General features: G+C 45.6%; 8 protein-coding genes across 8 annotated transcripts; 4 read left to right on the top strand and 4 right to left on the bottom strand.

Annotated features, from left to right (window-relative positions):
- Nucleotides 1-486: 486 nt before the first annotated feature.
- V2V93DRAFT_31954 (SBF-like CPA transporter family-domain-containing protein) lies at nucleotides 487-2,611 on the bottom strand. The gene is made up of 3 exons (XM_066907280.1): nucleotides 2,376-2,611; nucleotides 1,758-2,319; nucleotides 487-1,697 (listed from the first exon to the last, which is right to left on the bottom strand). The coding sequence occupies exons 2-3, from the start codon at nucleotides 2,251-2,253 to the stop codon at nucleotides 802-804; spliced, it is 1,392 nt and encodes a 463-aa protein (XP_066768891.1). The 5' UTR covers nucleotides 2,254-2,319; nucleotides 2,376-2,611; the 3' UTR covers nucleotides 487-801.
- A 734-nt stretch (nucleotides 2,612-3,345) lies between these two features.
- Nucleotides 3,346-5,179, bottom strand: V2V93DRAFT_31543 (phosphoribosyltransferase-like protein). The gene is made up of 5 exons (XM_066907234.1): nucleotides 4,851-5,179; nucleotides 4,731-4,782; nucleotides 4,596-4,669; nucleotides 4,473-4,544; nucleotides 3,346-4,407 (listed from the first exon to the last, which is right to left on the bottom strand). Exons 1-5 carry the CDS (start codon nucleotides 4,981-4,983, stop codon nucleotides 3,485-3,487), a joined length of 1,254 nt encoding a protein of 417 aa, XP_066768892.1. The 5' UTR covers nucleotides 4,984-5,179; the 3' UTR covers nucleotides 3,346-3,484.
- Nucleotides 5,180-5,251: 72 nt separating this feature from the next.
- On the top strand, nucleotides 5,252-6,477 carry V2V93DRAFT_363430 (uncharacterized protein). Its single transcript, XM_066908597.1, has 4 exons — nucleotides 5,252-5,314; nucleotides 5,375-5,750; nucleotides 5,828-5,936; nucleotides 5,997-6,477. Coding segments are annotated over exons 1-4 (816 nt in total). The 5' UTR covers nucleotides 5,252-5,312; the 3' UTR covers nucleotides 6,326-6,477.
- V2V93DRAFT_363433 (uncharacterized protein) lies at nucleotides 6,452-8,548 on the bottom strand. Its single transcript, XM_066908598.1, has 2 exons — nucleotides 8,015-8,548; nucleotides 6,452-7,955 (listed from the first exon to the last, which is right to left on the bottom strand). The coding sequence occupies exons 1-2, from the start codon at nucleotides 8,498-8,500 to the stop codon at nucleotides 6,576-6,578; spliced, it is 1,866 nt and encodes a 621-aa protein (XP_066768894.1). The 5' UTR covers nucleotides 8,501-8,548; the 3' UTR covers nucleotides 6,452-6,575.
- Nucleotides 8,549-9,056: 508 nt separating this feature from the next.
- V2V93DRAFT_319026 (uncharacterized protein) lies at nucleotides 9,057-9,465 on the top strand (the record flags this gene model as incomplete). The annotated part of the gene is made up of 2 exons (XM_066907263.1): nucleotides 9,057-9,272; nucleotides 9,331-9,465. 2 exons carry the CDS (start codon nucleotides 9,057-9,059, stop codon nucleotides 9,463-9,465), a joined length of 351 nt encoding a protein of 116 aa, XP_066768895.1.
- A 2,077-nt stretch (nucleotides 9,466-11,542) lies between these two features.
- V2V93DRAFT_363442 (uncharacterized protein) lies at nucleotides 11,543-13,318 on the top strand. Its single transcript, XM_066908599.1, has one exon. The coding sequence runs from the start codon at nucleotides 11,640-11,642 to the stop codon at nucleotides 13,101-13,103; it is 1,464 nt and encodes a 487-aa protein (XP_066768896.1). The 5' UTR covers nucleotides 11,543-11,639; the 3' UTR covers nucleotides 13,104-13,318.
- On the bottom strand, nucleotides 13,153-14,630 carry V2V93DRAFT_363444 (uncharacterized protein). The gene is made up of 4 exons (XM_066908600.1): nucleotides 14,464-14,630; nucleotides 14,341-14,389; nucleotides 14,075-14,283; nucleotides 13,153-14,008 (listed from the first exon to the last, which is right to left on the bottom strand). The coding sequence occupies exons 1-4, from the start codon at nucleotides 14,470-14,472 to the stop codon at nucleotides 13,277-13,279; spliced, it is 999 nt and encodes a 332-aa protein (XP_066768897.1). The 5' UTR covers nucleotides 14,473-14,630; the 3' UTR covers nucleotides 13,153-13,276.
- Nucleotides 14,631-15,651: 1,021 nt separating this feature from the next.
- On the top strand, nucleotides 15,652-17,532 carry V2V93DRAFT_377831 (major facilitator superfamily domain-containing protein; the record flags this gene model as incomplete). The annotated part of the gene is made up of 3 exons (XM_066911930.1): nucleotides 15,652-15,706; nucleotides 15,805-15,925; nucleotides 15,999-17,532. 3 exons carry the CDS (start codon nucleotides 15,652-15,654, stop codon nucleotides 17,530-17,532), a joined length of 1,710 nt encoding a protein of 569 aa, XP_066768898.1.
- Between the last annotated feature and the right edge of the window lie 146 nt (nucleotides 17,533-17,678).

The following is a 17,678-nucleotide window of genomic DNA, read 5'->3' on the forward strand; positions in this document are numbered from 1 at the left end:
TTACTCATATAGGTGAATATCTTTTGCATTTTTATTGAATTGACGCGTTTTCTACGCGTTTCTGGGTAGTATTTGACCGACCTAGCCCAGACCCCTAATTCTTTGAATGCTGTGACCAAAGAGCCGAGAATATGAGAAGATTGGCCTGTCGCTGTCGCATGCCGGCGAGCATAGGCAAAGCAGGGATAACCGGAGACGGTGGAAGAAGATCGGTATGCAATTGCTGTATCCTCGATGCTGCTGTATAGTATATGATTTGATCCGACTTGGCTAGGGTGGGAAAGATCGATGATGTGAAGAATAATGGAGATTGGGCTTGAGTTTGAACTTGACTTGGATGATAACGAAGATGATGAAAGTGAAAATTAGAGGCAGTTCAATAAATGTATTGTTGATATTTTTCCGTAACTAGTAATAACTGAAGCTGCAACCAGATTTGCTCGATTCACGGGCATGACTTTGACAGCATTTTTCTTTTTTACAACTTGAATAATAGTTAATTGACATTTTATTTACTCGAGATATAGGATGTTTGACCAATTGAATTGACTCATAATATGTATTGAGTAAATAAATTTAAACAAATGCCAAGTATTTTTAATGCATATGCCGGCTTGACGCCAAAGCTGATACGAGATACGAAACAGCCGAACATTAAGACAAAAGAAAAGAAAGACAATCCCAGCGCCAACGATAAAATAGAGATGTATATAAACATGCAAGAGCCCAAGCTACCAAGCTAAAATCACAAAATGAAACAAAATGAAATAAAAAGCAACAATAGAATGCACAAGAAAAAATCTATCGAACGTGACGATAGTTTAATTTTTCCAAATCACCTTCCTTCATGTCGGCAGCACTGGGAGAGCCAACGAGAGCTGTTATATCGTCTTCCTGCCCACTACTGCGAGTAACATCACTCGAAACTGCATTTGACGATTCGCCATTCTCTAACTCGTTTGCTTTTTCTTCCAGCTCTTTTTGCCTTTGCTTTTCCTCTGCTTCCAGTCTCACTTCTTCTTCTTCGTCTGCCACCCATCTTCTAAACACTGATACAGACAAAGATGAAAAACACAGCTGTTCTATTTGATACAGAATGATCGGAATCTGCATCATTTGCTTCGTCTGGTCAGATATACTTGCATTGCTATTGTACAATGCATTAATCAAGGGGACTCCAAGCGCAGGAGTCTTGGCCGGTACAACATAACAGATCGCGATGGTGTCCCGCTTGTTGAAGCGGAAAAAACCAACGCAAGCGTCAAGATATTTATTTTTGAAGCGTAATTTGTGCGAGCCACGAGTGACGAGAAGAGTGGCGAATAAGAATAGCCAATATAATCCCATATTTTGCATCAGCACGAGAGCTGTTGTCTGAGGTGTAGACTCGGCGAAAGCACCGGTGTGAAAACAGGAAGAGAAAGTGCTCCACATGATCAAAATCAAAAAGACTGACGAGAACTTGTTAATTTTGAATTTCAATGCGAACCAGTTTACTTGTTTCTCAAAGAAAAAGCGAATGACCTGTCCCACAAAGAGAGGAACAAAAACGGTGAGGCCGAGTTGCTTGAAAACTGAGCGATAAAGAGAATTGTAACCTCCGCTGCCACTTTCAGGCCTCAGTTCACCCCATTTGTCGTCTGAGGTCATATACATGCTGATTAGGGCGGGTGACAGAACGGGGGAAAGTAGATTGGCTGCACTAGAAGTTAGACACAAATTCACTTTAACAACATTTTATACCTTGAGATATATACCGATCGTGACTTCAACAAGAGTAGCAGCATGGTTTCCATGAGCGTTTCGAGTGAAAACAACGTTAGAACCAATAGTTGTGGGGGTACAACCGAGGAGAATGAAGCCACCAATAACAGCCAGGTTAATATGCGGATCGTCTGCTTTTAAGGCTGCGTATGCAAAAACGAAAAACAGGCAGCTGGTAAATAAATAGGACATAACCTGTGCTACAATATGAATCCTATATAACGCCGCAGACTTCAGAAAAACTTTGGTGTTCATAGTTAAGCCTGAGATGAAGAAAATAAGAGCTGGACAGACATAGACGACGGAGTACTGCGCGGCTATCCAGCCACCTTTCCGACCTAGGTTAGGTACAAGATATGCTATGAGAATTGCAATACCGAGAAATATGAGGAACCATTGGTCGATTGCCATGTTTAGATAATCGCGCCATGTCATTTTCTTCCAGGCAGCCCAAAAAGATGCCGCGAATGCTTTTAACTTGACAAACATATCTGTAGTGTAGAATTTGCCTAGAGCAACCAACAAGGATAACTAATAGCGTCTATGGTGGCAAATCTATTGACAATTTCGTGTTAGAACTCTACTTTTCGGAGAGAGAAAGATGGACATACGTAGGGAAAGGCAGCTTTCTCGTGGAAATAGTACCTACCGGAGATAACGAGTACGGACGACGAGGGCAACAAAGAGAAGCTGCTGCCTACTCGCAAAACCGACAGCTAGATAGACTAAGAGATAAAATGTCAATCTGAGGCAAAGAAAATGCCTAGAAAGCTAGAGAAGGAGGAGAAAAGTAGAGGTCGAACGAGAAAGAGAAAGACGTCGGCCCGCGAAAACTCGTCGCGCGCCCGCCGGATACCCGCTGATGATACCCTAGCCCTTTTATTTGCGGCGTCCTAGTTGTTCCTAGTCTTGATATGCTGTAGAAGAAGCACGACTGTATAGTTTTGATTGTGTTTTATCAAATTTCGATACATTAGTATAAAGTGCAGCACAAACAGAAAAGTAACTAATCAAATACTGAAAAGGCGATGAAGTGCTAAACTTTACGACGAAGAAAACTTCAGCTTTAAATGTGAACGCTATCATCAGTTACGAAATATATCTGCTACAAAGATGTGCGGCTCATCTGCGCTCACATGGGGTTAGGTCAAGAGTTTTTTCAGGAATAAATGCAATTTTAAGACATGGTTACTACAACAAATATTGACATCAACAATCAGAATGTGAGAATAGTATCTTACAGAAGCCTCAAGCTTCCCCGTCCTTCGTGTGCTGCTATTACACAATGCACAGAGGCCTCGGTACTGTTCCAGACTCCTGCCTTTTACCGACTCGATGCCAGCCCATTCTCCGCTCGAAATTCGAGGGCTTCAGGGCCAGCAAAATATCTTTCTACCAGCGCTCCGTTAGGACATTTTCTCGAATTTGGGGCAACTAAGTAGCCTCGAAGAAAAATCCTGCAATCCAAAGACTGCATCGCTGGTGGCATGTAGAATTCGTCACAAGAAACATGCACTTAGTGCAGTTATAGTCAAGTCATATCAATTAAAAACTCCAAAGCAATTCACTTATGCACAGTGCAAATGACTGCCTAAATTTTCACCAATTCTCATTGCGTCTCTTATCCTTTTCTTCAATACAAATGCAATCTCCGCTCACCTAGTTTCAGTAATATAGTTACATAATCAATACAGCATGGGGACTCTTAGTCCGTTTGCTTTTATAAAGTCATATAATGGTCAAACAGTGCAGAAATACTCTCTCCGTAATGATTGCGACGCATACACTCAGCTAGGATAGGCGAGATATCAATCACAACCAATTTACTGTGACTGTTTCTTCGGGCTGAGGGAATTGGGAACGTGTTTGTCACAACAATATAATCAATACATCGAGATTTTTCCATTTCCTCGAGAGTATCGTCGCCAAATACTCCATGTGTCGCAATCACGTAGACGCTCTTTGCGCCACAGTTTTTCCGGCAGTGCTCGGCAGCGGCGATGAACGAGCCAGGTCGATCAATCATATCATCTATAATTATAGCCGTTCGATCCTTTACGTCACCAACAAGAGTAATCATTTTTTCGGCGTCCATTTGTTCGAAGTTATCCTCGTCGTCCGATTCAGTCGCGTCAATGGTTCCACCAAGTGCCAGATCTGTTTGCGAAGCCAAAGAATAAACCGACGATTGCATGGGGTCGTTCTCAACCTGAGATCCCTCTGTAGATGCATCAATCGGGGCCTCATAATCGTCGTCGACTACATGTCCTTGGACAACTCTTGCCGATCTAATTTCAGACATCGACATATGGTCTTCTTCCTCATTCTCCGCTTCTTCAACTATCGTAGGCGACGCCCGTGAAATCGGAAACACATTCTTCCTTCGGCGGTCCGTATGGATCATCGCAAAGTCAATCTTAAGAGCATCTGCAAGAGCAGTCACTCTCTTGGTTCCACCAGGATTCTTCGATACAACCACGGCATCTCTCCAGTCTGGAACATTATGACGAATCCAACGAGCCAAAGTTGGACCTGCATGTAGGTTATCCACAGGCTTTGTAAAAAAACCTTGCATTTGAGCGGCATGGAGATCCATAGTAATGACATGGTCAGCGCCAGCCATAGTGAGCAAGTTCGCAATCACTATAACTTTGTTAGCTCCAATACTTTTCCAGTTCATTTGCAAAAAAAAAAAAAAAAAGACTCACTCCGAGCAGTAATAGCTCCTCTATGTTTCTTCATTTTGCTCTGTTTAGAGTAAGGAAAATATGGCACCACAGCTGCATAACATATGAGTACGTGCGACTTAGTATTTAACAGCATAAACGTACCAGTAATCTTATTAGCAGACCCACCTCGGCAGGCTGCAATCATGATCAAAAGTTCCATGATATGATCGTTTATTCTTTGTTATCAAGAATTAGTCCCAATTCACAAACAGCCTGGTCCCAGAACGCAGTACCTACCTTGAAGATCCACTCTGGACAATGTAAACATCTTCGTCTCGAATGGACTCGCCTAAAAGGCCATATGTAAGCAAGTGCACATATAATGCTTCTGCTAAAATAGCTTTCAATCAAACGCACCCATAGACACCGAAGTTTCGCCGTTGGCGAATTTTTGCAGAGTGCATTTTCCTTCCTGTATTCCTAGTCTCTCACAGATCAGCTTGCCCAGCTCCGGATGCGACGAGCCAACGAAGATCTTTGACTTGCGCATTTCACTCTGGGTGAGAGTAAACTCTACACGTTTCTTTCAATATCGCAAAGAGAAAAGTGGAAAACGGGGGAGAGGTGCAGCGAAGAACCTGGTCAGATTCGCTGTTAAGAAATTGGGATTTTCCTACGAAATTTTTAGATTTTGGGCACGTGAACTTTAAAACCTTCAAAAAAAGTAGGTCTTTTTAAGCTCAGCATAAGTGCCACAGAAAAAGCGAATTACTCCATAAAGTAGGTTTGGCTGTTTTGGAAACTCTCCAGCCATCGAACACGCCTTGTTTATTTTATCCCCATCGTTGCTGCTTCTCCTGATCTGGCAACTCCAAATCGATGTAAGTCTCTTCTTCTTCTCTTTCTTGGATCAACAGCTCATTAATTTCTCTTCATTTTAGGGCTACTCGTTCTCCTTCTCCAACACCATCGCGTTCGCCCTCGCCGGCCAGATCGCAGTCGAACTCGCGTGGAAGATCATTGTCTCCTCGCTCACCCTCAGACGCGGAAGCATCTCGACCAAATAAACAGTCCTCACTCTCTCCGGTGGCTCGTTCTCCAACCCGTTCTTGCTCTCGTAGCCTTTCCACGTCGTCTTCTCGTTCACTGTCTCGCTCGCGCTCTCTGAGTTATGTTTCTCGTTCACGCTCGCGTTCACGCTCGCATTCCTACAGTCCTCGCAGTCGAAGTCGTAGTTATGATTCACGGAGTCGGAGCAGAAGTCGGAGCCCGCCTTATCGCGGAAGTCGCGGATCGTCAGATCTGATGCCAAAAAGAGTATGCTTGACATTTTTGATGCTTAGATCAAATATCCTGTTTCAAATGCAAAACTAAAGCTAATCGTTGATGTGTAGATTTGTATCGAGAGACTGTCACAAGTTGTAAATGAAGGTCATTTACGCGAAATTTTCTCTGCATATGGCCAAATTGTAAATATGTCGTTACCACGAGGAGGCCCTAGAGGTAATGTTGCATAGCTGCTTGAAGTTAGCAGATAGTATTAGTGCTAAAAAGATGTATTAGGTCACCGCGGAATTTGCTATATATCGTTTGAGACAGAAGATGAGGCGGATCGAGCAATTGCACATATGGATGGCGGCATGATCGACGGTGTTCAAATCGACGTTGCACACTCTACCCGTCCGCGTCGTAATTTCGACGGAGGTCGAGGCGGACGTTTCCGAGGAGGCAAACGCGGTGGATGGAGTGCAAATAGCCGAGTCGATAGCTATGTACCTGGTCGATTGAGTGGGCAAGGTCCAGGCAGAAGATGGTCGCGTAGTCCACCATCTCGTGACCGAAATGGCAATGGCAGATATAGAAGCCGAAGCCCTAGGCGAGGTTTGAGATAGGTGTGCTGTACTCATAGGTGTGAACGATGCGAATGTTATTTTTATGTCACCGAGAAAGCGAGTATTATAAAATATTATAAAATTTTATATACTGATTCGTAATCGGATGTATCAATAGAAAAAATTGTCTGTTCAACTATTTACAATTATAGATGCATTTTCATATTTACATTTAAACCGATCATAAACTGCTTAACATATCTAACAAATATATACAAATCATTTCCATAGTCTATGCGACTCCAAAAACTCACACAATGTATGTTACTTTCGCCAATTCTGGTGCCTCATCAGTTCCATTCTTTGAAGGGTTCGCAAACGCCAATTGTTCAATCATGTGGGCAGAAACAGGACGACATAAAAATTTAATCTCAGTGGGATCGCAAATCTGTATCAAAGCTGAAGCGCTAAGGACATATATTCTTGATAATCCAGCGAAATGAAGTCCATTTGCTTGTAACACTCCTGAAATTATGAAATCGGGAACATTGCTACTGTCGTTGGTCTCTTTTAGGAACATCGTCTGCGGATCAAGAACAGCAAAGTCGGACACTGTTTCGGCATTATTTGGCTCTGCAAAAGCATCGATTACTGACGCTGTTCGTCCAAGTTCTTTGATTAATGCAATCAATTTTGTTTTTGATGCCGAATCTGGAACAAGGACTAGGCTCTTTTTGATATCGCTTTCTTCCTGCTCTGCTAACATAGTCTTAACATGACGTAGCGTAATAGACGCTGAAATCTCATCAAATAATTTAGAATAAGGTTTCCAACCGCTTTTGCTGTCTAAAATCTTGGACATGCTTGTCTTTTCAACGACATTCATATATTTTGTTTTGACATTTGGAGCAGCCGGTGTGTGTTTATTGAGTCCAGGGGCGCCATATGATTTTACAGAAGCTCCCTTCATCCATCCTGAATTCATAACGTTTTTGTACACTGCATCACCTATGGATACAGCCGACGATAAAACCACATTTACCAGCGGTAAGTCAAGTGAATAAACACGAAGAGCTTCTTTTCGTAATTTCGTAATGTAATCCATTGCCAGATTGATTCGTCTCTTGCTGTGAGCACTGCGTTTCCGTTTCGATGCGTTCATTTTGATGACATTCAACTTGAGCTGTCTATCAACCTCATCCACAACAACTGTTCTCACAAATGAAATATTCAGTAGTGGCCGTTCTTCTTCTGAAGAAAGCATTTCCAAGATCTTTGCAGGAGTTGCGATTAGGATATTCGGAGTAGGAAATTCCCGCAAGAGGTCCATTTGAAACTTATTAATCTCGTCGCCGGCTCTAAATATAAATTGTGCAACCTGTGCAGGATCAACTGGTGCATTTCCTTGTCGCAGAGATGAGACAATGAGATCCATATACTGAAATCCTAGCTCAACGGTGGGGACAAGGATTAATGAAGTAACACTAGGTATCGGCGTTTTGTACCGATGCTGTGAAAGAACGTGAAGAACTGTCGCAAATGATTTACCGGTTCCCGGAGGAGAAACACCAATGAACGAGCAATCTTTTTGTAGAGCTTGTAATAGTGCGAACTGGACATTTGTGGGGGTACTAATTCCTGAATATTTCAGTCTCAGACTTTTGAGAACAGCCGGTCGGATGTCAAAATCCTATAACCAGATTAGCAAGGTTAAAAATTTTGGTGGAAGACCATAAAAAAATCACGGACCTCAAATCGTGCGTTGTGGTTCACAGTCGGATTTGCTACATGCTCTGATCCTGACTCTTTTTGGAATTCTGGGGCGCGCACGCTCCTAGATTGAAGATTTTCAGATACTTTTTCGGGTGATTCTTTATAGTGCTTGCGGGCGTCTCCTCGATAGTCGACATTACTCTCTGGCTGAGAGCCCTGATTGTTCGAGGACATAGAGCTGTAAATGGGCTTCAAAGAGCCTAAGTCAAAAGACATCAGGCTCGGTCCGGAGGTTCTATGTTCTGGCACTCCATCTTCCGAATCCTTCACTTCTTTATTCTGTGAATTGATCGCCCTATTATTGGAAGCCTCCATTTCATCGGTCTGTCCAAGCGAAGTCGAATACGCTGAACGCAAATAAATACCTCTGCTAGTCGCTGTATCCGCAAGAAGCGCATTCTGTCTCCTGGCAAAAGCCCAAAATATCAAAGACGTTGTTCGGGATGATACAGATGAGTTCATGACGGTTGTGTGTTGCCGTTGGCCCCCCTCTATATCATTCAAAGCTCTTTCGGGTCTGGAAAATTTCAATAACCGTTTTGGTGAAGCACTTGGGAGTTTGTAAAATAAGGTTTGAATATAGCCATGTCCAGTCATATTTGTCAGGGTAACTCTTTGTCTCGCACATTGAACGACAAGCGGGAGCATTCAGTTTCGATGACGCGATAAGGGAGAAGCTATGGCCACTGGCCAGCTTACGGCTATTTTTCGTTTTCTAGTGATTCTTTCAAGCATGTGAATGCTCATGACTACTTTTTTTTCCTGAGGTATATGAGCGGCAATATATATATATATATTGTTACGACCAACAATCTGCGTGTGCTGTATTTGTCAGAATCCTGACCGTCGGGTAGAAAATATTACAGCATGTCAACAACCTCAACAATCTCAAATACAGGTGCCGAGGCCTTACCTGCAACTGAGCCAATAGATCCGAAAGTAGACGTCTTACAGCTGCCAGGTATGTTGACCCTTACAGTGCGAGCGACAAAAATGGCATATTAAGCAAGAACTAAACATGGATGCAGCGGAACTTCGGCGCCAGTTCTATCGAGACTTGCAAAGTCTGACACAGTACGTGGACAGAGACTTGCGGCAACGCATTACATCTGTGCATGCAAATGCAAAGCACATCTCGACGCAGACAAAAGAAATAAGAGTACGGACTGGTGCTCTTGCCCAAGATACTACAAAGTGGGAGGAACTTGCAGACAAGGCAACTCAGGCACTAAAGGTATTCCAATATTACAGCAGGCGGTCTACTGAACTAATTACTAATGTGATTTGTGTAGGAAGCTGGTGATGTTCAGAATTGGGCTGAAATTCTGGAAGTAGAGATTAGCGCCTTAGAAGAGACAATGCGTATCGTATACGGAGAGGACAGGGAAGAGGAAGATGAAAATAAGGAAACTGATAATAAGCCTTAATAATGCCATATTCTATCTGACAAATGCGATCGCTTCGAACAATGGCACGTTCGGGATATTTGGAGATACCCCGAGCTTTGTTGTGTGATGAGTCGAGTAAGCATTTCTGTATATTGCATACTCAGTTTGCGCTTCGGCAAGACTCGGCTCCGTGAAATGGTATAGAATTATACCTGCGAGGCATCTTGACTAGAAGATTTTCAGACTTATAATTCTGGTCTGAATGCACTCTGCTGATCTGATAAAGATGCCATATATTGGTTGAGCTATATGATGCTGAAGCAATGGTATTAGTCGATTGTATGACGCCCGTCTTTCATTCTTCTTTCATTCTGCGTGTCAGACTTATTCAACTTATTTGGCGGATTGTCTGGATCTATTGAGCTCCACAGGCATATTTTGAAGTTCAGCGGGCTTTGCAGTGAAAGGCAAAAAACCTGTTAGTATATTAGTTTGTAATGATATATATTGTCTTCCATCAAACCTTTCCGACCATAGTCTGCCTATATCGTGAAGCCTTCTTGTTGCCAGGCGGTTATGCGTGTAGTCGATATGGACGAGAGATACCCTGAGATCAACTATCGCTATATGAGTGTCCTGTTTTTTTATAGACTCCAGCATAGTTTATGAGCTAGTCTAATGAAGTCGATATGGATTTCCTTTGCTGTGATCCGTCTGACCTGAAACAGAGGTGACGTTGTGTACCACTTACGCTCCTATACTTTTATACCACATAGGCTCCAAGTGTTGAGAATATAACTAAATAAACACTTCTTCGCAGTCGGTAGAAAGAGAAATGCTGCAAAACATCTCATTATGATAGAAACACAATGAGAAAAGAGAATATTTGAGTGATAGCCAGTCCGTGGACAGGTGATGCATCATGAGCGTGTTGCTTGTGCGAGTCAGTCTTCACGCGTCAGTCTGTGAATTACGCAAGTAAACAAAGTCTCCCCGCCTCTGTTTTACTCATATAGGTGAATATCTTTTGCATTTTTATTGAATTGACGCGTTTTCTACGCGTTTCTGGGTAGTATCTGACCGACCTAGCCCAGCAAAACAAGAACGTCGCGAATCGAACACAGATATGCCGACGACGAATCGAAGTGGGAATAAGAGCGACAATCCTGATACTTGCATTCAACGTGCTCTGGTTTACTGTGACCCGTTTGCATATATAAAGTCTCCCTCACTCCCGCTCTTTCCTCTCTCGCCAACCTCTGACGCTCCTCTCAAATTCCCCTGCTACGGGCTCACTATCGGCTCTCAGTGAGGCTATCAGTGACGACCCTCCTCAAGCATGATACCTCTGTTGAAGAGTTGGATATATGTATGCAAACATCTAAGAACTATTCAGTTGATGGTCCAGTTGGTTTCAGCTATGCCGTATCGTGATCCGCCATGGTTAGTTGTATATGCAGCGACTATGGGACGAATCATACGTAAAAATGCTAGAGAGACCCTTTTCCTATCTCCATCCTGCAAATCTTGAAGTTGATATGGGCTGGATCATGGGTCGGCTTAGCTTGGCCATATCGGCTTAATTCTCCTTATCTGTGCTGCTCACTTCTTTTCCTACTTTACTTCATTGATTACCTCACTAATTCCCGGTAGCGCTTGACGCTGTATTTCTGTTGTTCTGTTCACTCTGTGACTGGTACCCCTGATTCTTTGAATGCTGTGACCAAAGAGCCGAGAATATGAGAAGATTGGCCTGTCGCTGTCGCATGCCGGCGAGCATAGGCAAAGCAGGGATAACCGGAGACGGTGGAAGAAGATCGGTATGCAATTGCTGTATCCTCGATGCTGCTGTATAGTATATGATTTGATCCGACTTGGCTAGGGTGGGAAAGATCGATGATGTGAAGAATAATGGAGATTGGGCTTGAGTTTGAACTTGACTTGGATGATAACGAAGATGATGAAAGTGAAAATTAGAGGCAGTTCAATAAATGTATTGTTGATATTTTTCCGTAACTAGTAATAACTGAAGCTGCAACCAGATTTGCTCGATTCACGTGCAGGTGAAGCATCTTGAAAAGCAAGCCGCACGCTAAAAAAAAAATCTCGACTCGCACGTCATCTTTTGGCCACGGCATAAGGTCAGTTAGTCTTGAATTAGATAAGAGCTGATCTGAGGACTGAAGCAACAAAAATACGCAAACTGTTTATTAATGAGCGACAAAAAGAAAATATTTTGGGCGGTGACGGTGTTGGCAGCCACCTCTGCGTTTTCGGTACTCTGCACGCTCACGGTACAAGCCTACGACCGCGAGCGCAAGCTGAAGCAACTTAAGGAAGCCGCAGCTTTGTTTGATGATCCGACTCCGCAGCCTTTATCACGGACTGTATCATGTAGTCAGACGAAAAAGAAGAGGAAACTGATAAGGCTGAATGAATTTGGAGTACCTGCTGGACACACTGAGCTTGAAGATATTCCCGAGAAACATGCAGATGAGGAAGAAGAGTATGACGAGGACATCATCAACGAGCAACTAGCCAGGAACCGGGTATTTTTTGGGGAAGAAGGACTGAGGAAGATTCGCGAGTCATTTGTAGTTGTTATAGGATGTGGTGGTGTCGGAAGTTGGGCGGCGACTATGCTTGTTCGGTCAGGTGTTGGACGGATAAGAATAGTTGACTTTGACCAGGTTACGCTATCTAGCTTGAATAGGCATGCTAGTGCTACGCTTGAGGACGTTGGAACACCAAAAGTCGAGAGCTTGAAGAAATACTTGGCGAAAATTGCCCCGTGGGTAAAAGTTGAGGCGGTAGTTGATTTATGGACAAAGGATACTGCTTCGGAGCTACTGTCTGGAGCGCCGGCGATGGTAGTCGATGCGATTGATAATATCGATACAAAAGTTGATCTACTGGAGTTTTGCTATAGGCAAGGATTGCCGGTAATTTCAGCAATGGGCGCAGGCTGCAAAGCAGATCCGACGCGTGTACAAATCGACGATATCTCGGGTTCGGCAGAGGATCCTCTTGCGCGAGCTACGCGACGAAGACTACGAATTCGTGGAATCGTAACTGGAATTACAGTTGTCTATTCTTCCGAAAAGCCCGGACCAGAAAAGGCATCTTTGCTACCTCTTGACGAGGTAACGTTCAAGCAAGGAAAAGTCGAAGAATTAGGCGTCTTGCAGGATTTCCGCGCGAGAATCTTACCGGTTCTAGGTACCATGCCTGGTATTTTCGGGTTGACTCTCGCGACGCATATACTTACTCGGATCGGAGAATACCCTGTTGGCGAGTATATTGCCACCAAAAACCGCGTCAAGACTTATGATACACTCTTGCATCATTTATCAGGACAACGGACGCGAGTAGAAGGTGTTCAGGTGGTGCCATTTGATATAGACGATATCGGGTACATGGTCGAAGAAGTATTCCGTGGTCGATCGGTGATTTCGCGCGAGACTGGTGCAGGTCGGATTGCGTTGTCTAAATGGCGGGCTGGAGGAGGGTGGAATATGCAGAATGTAGTACTGATGACACGCGAGGAGATGAAGAAGCATGAGACGAGGGTGTTGAAGGGCGGAGAGAATGTCGAGGACGTGTATCCTGCTTCGGTTTTAGAGCTTGTAGAGAGGCGGTTTGCAGAAGAGAGGAGTTATGCAAAATATAGAGAGTGATTACTGCATAAAGATTGGTTACTTGTTGTCTACGTTTAGGTGGAAAGAGCAGTCGTCTATAGCATATTTATTCAGAAGTCGAGCACCGCTCTACAATCGTGTCGTTACACTTTTTTCAATCGACTAAATTTTTTCGGCTTCTATCGCTATAATCTTCTTTACAAATATGGATATTACCGCCTATTCACAGCGGTAAACCCACCACCAAAGGAGACATCCTCCATTTCTTCATCTTCGTCTTCGTCTTGCACACCGGCGGCGTCGTCGGTCTGTGACACAAGCGGTGCATCCTCATTGTCGTTTTCATCTTCGTCCTGTATGGCATCCATAGAAGTTCGAGCTATTGCTGCATCGTCTGGCACCGGCGTAGCTGAACTCGCCGGATTGATATTAGAACCGGCAGCCGCAGCAGAAGGGGTCACAGGCGGAAGTAAACTTCCAGGGGCAACGTAGGCCTCCATTTCTCGATTATAGCGAGCCTTTTCTGTGTCGTAGAGCTCGTAATACGGTTTTCGGCCTTCGTCGCCCAAGTCACGCCATGCCTCTGCCATTGCCTTTGTGAGATCAAAATTGTCGCCATGAAGCGAGATCCCCTGAGCACGCACACGTTCTTTTTCGTGGTCGCAGAAGATGATGTATGCGTTTTGCGGACGCTTGGGAGCGTTGGGGTCTTTGGGTGGCTGCTGCCTTTTCTTTGCGGATGAGGTAGTTGCTGGGGTTGACGATGCTGCAGAGGTGGATTGAGCGGAGGATGAGGAGGCAGCAGGTGCAAAATTCGGAAGAGAGATTGAGGTAGGAGCAGACAAGTACGGAGAATGGCGGGGATGCTTTGCGGGCGTATCTCTGCCAGTAGGAGAGAGAGAGCCGTCGGAGTCGCGATGGCGGTGCTTATGTATACGAGGGGGCTGTAAAGAGAAGACAATGTGAGCAACAATGATCAAACGACCAGACCGGAAATGGGGTAAGTGTACCGAAGGAGGAGGAGAAGGGGTGCCATCCGAGTCGTCAGCTTTGAGAAAAGTTCGTTCTTCAAGCTTCTCAAGGAGGAGAGCGCGCTCAAGTCGCATGCGCTGCACAGCCCGCTTGGAGCGGGCGAGGCGGAGCGCGAGAACGTCGTTCTGGCTTTCGATCTCGGTGATGCGGCGCTTGAGGTCCTTGCATTTCTGCTTGTACTTGATCTCTGGCAGCGGGTGTTAGCAGGAAGACTACAAAAGAGAAGAAGGATGAAGATGCATACCCTCTGATTGGGGTATGGATGGGGCCGCCGCGAGACCCGGTTTGGCGACCTAAACGGCGAAGAGAAGGGTTAGCGGGGGGTTACATGGACTTGCAGGAGACGCAGACGAGAAGAGGTTTGTACTTTTGACATTGAGAGGGGAGCCGGCTGTCCGGCGCGTGCAGAAGAGATAAGATGAGGGGAGTGGTGCGGGAGGCGGATGACGAAGCGACGAGGCGGAGGAGAGACGGAAGACTCTGAGCAGCTCCAGTGCTGGCCTGCGTCCGGCCACTCACTCTTCTTTCCCGCGACGCCGCGGGCCCAGCGACCCAAGCTCGGTCGGCGTGCTACACTGTACTCAGTACAAGGCCCGTGCTTACATTGTGTACAAGACCCGCTATGGTTACATTTCCGCCAGAGCAACAGAAGCAGGGAGATGCGGAGAATACGGAGACTTGCAGGTCTGTAGCAAGCAGAGGTACACAAGCTAAGGATACGGACAACAATATAAAAGAACGCTTCGTGCAATATATGCTATGTATAGGGTGTGTGCCATTTATACTACGTACGCTGAATACAGTACACGGTGTACAGTATACTGTATATGCGCCATTCTTAATTATAGCTCATCATACGTGGGCTTCAAACACTGTTCCAACATTCCTCGTATCAAAGCATAAAACAAATTCTTCACGATATGGTAATTTACGCATGCACTTTTACAATCAACTTGCGTGAACAGTTTATTATCAGAAAGACCTACATTCTCCGCACAGCACTCCACAGCACCCTCCTCATCCACAATCATAGTCCTAAAAGGACGAAATCAAAAATTTTAAAGCCCAGACTACCCGAAGATAGTTGGCAGTCGCGGAATGTCCGCGCTGTGCAATGCAGACTCCACGACCGGCCATCGAGAATTCGTGAGCTCCGATGACGCTTTCAGGTAAGTATGAAAAAAGAAAAAGAAAAGGAATCAAAAGGTCGGCGGCCGCCCGCCGCTTTATACCGCCTACCGTGGAACCCTACACTCCTTGCATCTTAGGGCTTGTCACTCGTGATTATATAATCTATGTGTAAGAGAGCAGATATAGGCTTCGCGAATACGGGCCGCATTCCTCAGATAAGAGCAGCCGCATGTACCAAATGTGTTGCATTTATGCCCTATAAATAGCAGTAGCGCGGCATTAGTCTCGTTATCTGAGCGCGCAGCGCACACGAAAAACACGAGCTTGCCGGTGCTCGTACTTCGCCTCCTCTTCGCAGCGACTCCACCTTCTCTCTATCCTCTCCTCCTCCGCCTCCCCTTCTTCCCTAACTCCTCCTTTTGCAATGTTCGATAAGAACACCGCCAGATACGTCTCCCTTGTGGCCGACTTCTGGGTCTGTACGTCGTCCCCTGCCCCTGTCTTCCTCGCACTTCTCGCCCTGTCGATAGTCGCATTCCTTCTTCCTCCCTCCTACTAATCTCGGTCTTTCTTGCAGCCCTTGGCTCGGGTACCCACTATGTCTACTCTGCCTACGGTCCTCAGCTCGCTGAGCGTCTTGGTTTCTCAGCCACCCAGTCCTCCGTCATCGCTACCCTTGGCTCCGTCGGTGTATACTTGTGTGTCATACCATCACATCATCCTACTCCGTCTCATCGATCGTACTGACCCGTTATTTTTGTTTGCCTTTAGTGTTGCTCCTGCCGCAGGTGTTGTTATCGACCGCAAGCCGCCCCATATTCCTATCCTTATCGGTGCCTGCATGATCCTTTTTGGCTACATGATGATGCGCTTCGCCTACACCTCCGAGCTGCGGTCAGTCACCTTCGTCGGTGTCTTTATGATTATCGCCAGTGCCGGAAACACTTTCGCCTACCACGCCTGCGTCAAGTGTGCTGCTATCAATTTCCCTCACAAGCGGGGAACCGCGACTTCTATTCCTGTCGCCGGATACGGTCTTTCAGCTCTTTTCTTCTCGCAGATCGGCAATGCAGCCTTTCCCGGTGATACCGGTCGCTTCATGCTGATGCTCCCCTTGCTCTCATCCGGTCTCGTTTTCCTTGGTCTGCCTTTTGTTCGCAACGTCACGCTCGACAAGATCGCTGACTCTGAAGTCGCCGTCATTCCTGATGACGTCGCCGATGTTGAGACCGATGCTCTCATTCGCCATACGCGTACCCGCGACTCCTCTGTCAATGAGAAGAAGTCGTACGCCGCCATTTCGGAGTTTGAGCAGGAGAGCTCGCAGTCAACCGTCACCGACGAGGAATCCTCTATGGTCGATGAGATTGTTTACTCGCCTGACGAGCCTGATGAGATTGATATTCACGGATGGGAGCTTCTTCGTGACTTCCGCTTCTGGACTCACTTTTCCATCTTTGGTCTCATGTCTGGCTGTGGTCTCATGTACATTCTTTCTGATGGCTACGTTCTCCGCGCTCTCTTCACTTACCGTAATCCGTATATCTCCCCCGCTGACCTGCTCAAGAACCAGGCCATCCAGGTCTCGCTCGTGTCGACTTTCTCCTTTGTTGGTCGTATTATCGCCGGTTATACCGCCGATAGACTCGTTACCCGAGGATACCAGCGCATGTGGGTTATCTTTGTCGGTACCCTTGCCTTTGTTCTTGCGCAGATTGGTGGTCTCACCATCACCTCCTCGCGTTTCATGTGGTTCACGTCGATCTTCAACGGTATGGGATACGGTGCTCTCTTTGGCTCGTACGCGTCCATTATGTCTGAGGTCTTTGGTATCAAGCGTTTCTCTGAGAACTATGGCTTCCTCACCATTTCTACCGTCATTGGCTCTGATATCTTTGCCTTTGCCTTTGGTGCGATCTACGACGGCAACAGCTACTTCATCCCTGAAGATGCTCTCGAGCACTACCCCGAGTACTCTGGCAACTTCACCTCTGACTCTCCTTACTATGACATGGCTACTCCTTACCAGTACTACGATGAGTTCACCAACACTACCGTTCGTCGCTTCGGCTCTCAGGTCGGTCAGGTCTGCGACCTCGGTGTTGACTGCTACCGTACCGCTTTCATCATCACTCTTCCCTGTGCTATCGTTGCCACCATCCTCTCGCTCCTGCTTATCCGCTACGAGAACCGCAAAAACACTCGTCTTGCTATGGAGAAGGAGGCGCGTATGGCTGCTTCGCAAGCCAAGTCTCTCGGCGGTGAGTGCTCTGATGCCGAAGCTACCATTGTTGCTGATGAGTAAGGAAGACTTTTTTTCTAAAAATCTTCATTTTTCTTTTGAATTTCCTCATTCCGCAAGACATTTATACTTCTTATGTGAGAACGCAATAAGATGTTCACGTTATCATCTGCATGCCTTTGATTTGTTTCTGAATGCCTTTTTCTTTA

This window comes from Kockiozyma suomiensis (assembly GCF_038497685.1).
Source record: "Kockiozyma suomiensis strain NRRL Y-17356 unplaced genomic scaffold V2V93scaffold_1, whole genome shotgun sequence".
Classification (NCBI taxonomy): domain Eukaryota; kingdom Fungi; phylum Ascomycota; class Lipomycetes; order Lipomycetales; family Lipomycetaceae; genus Kockiozyma; species Kockiozyma suomiensis.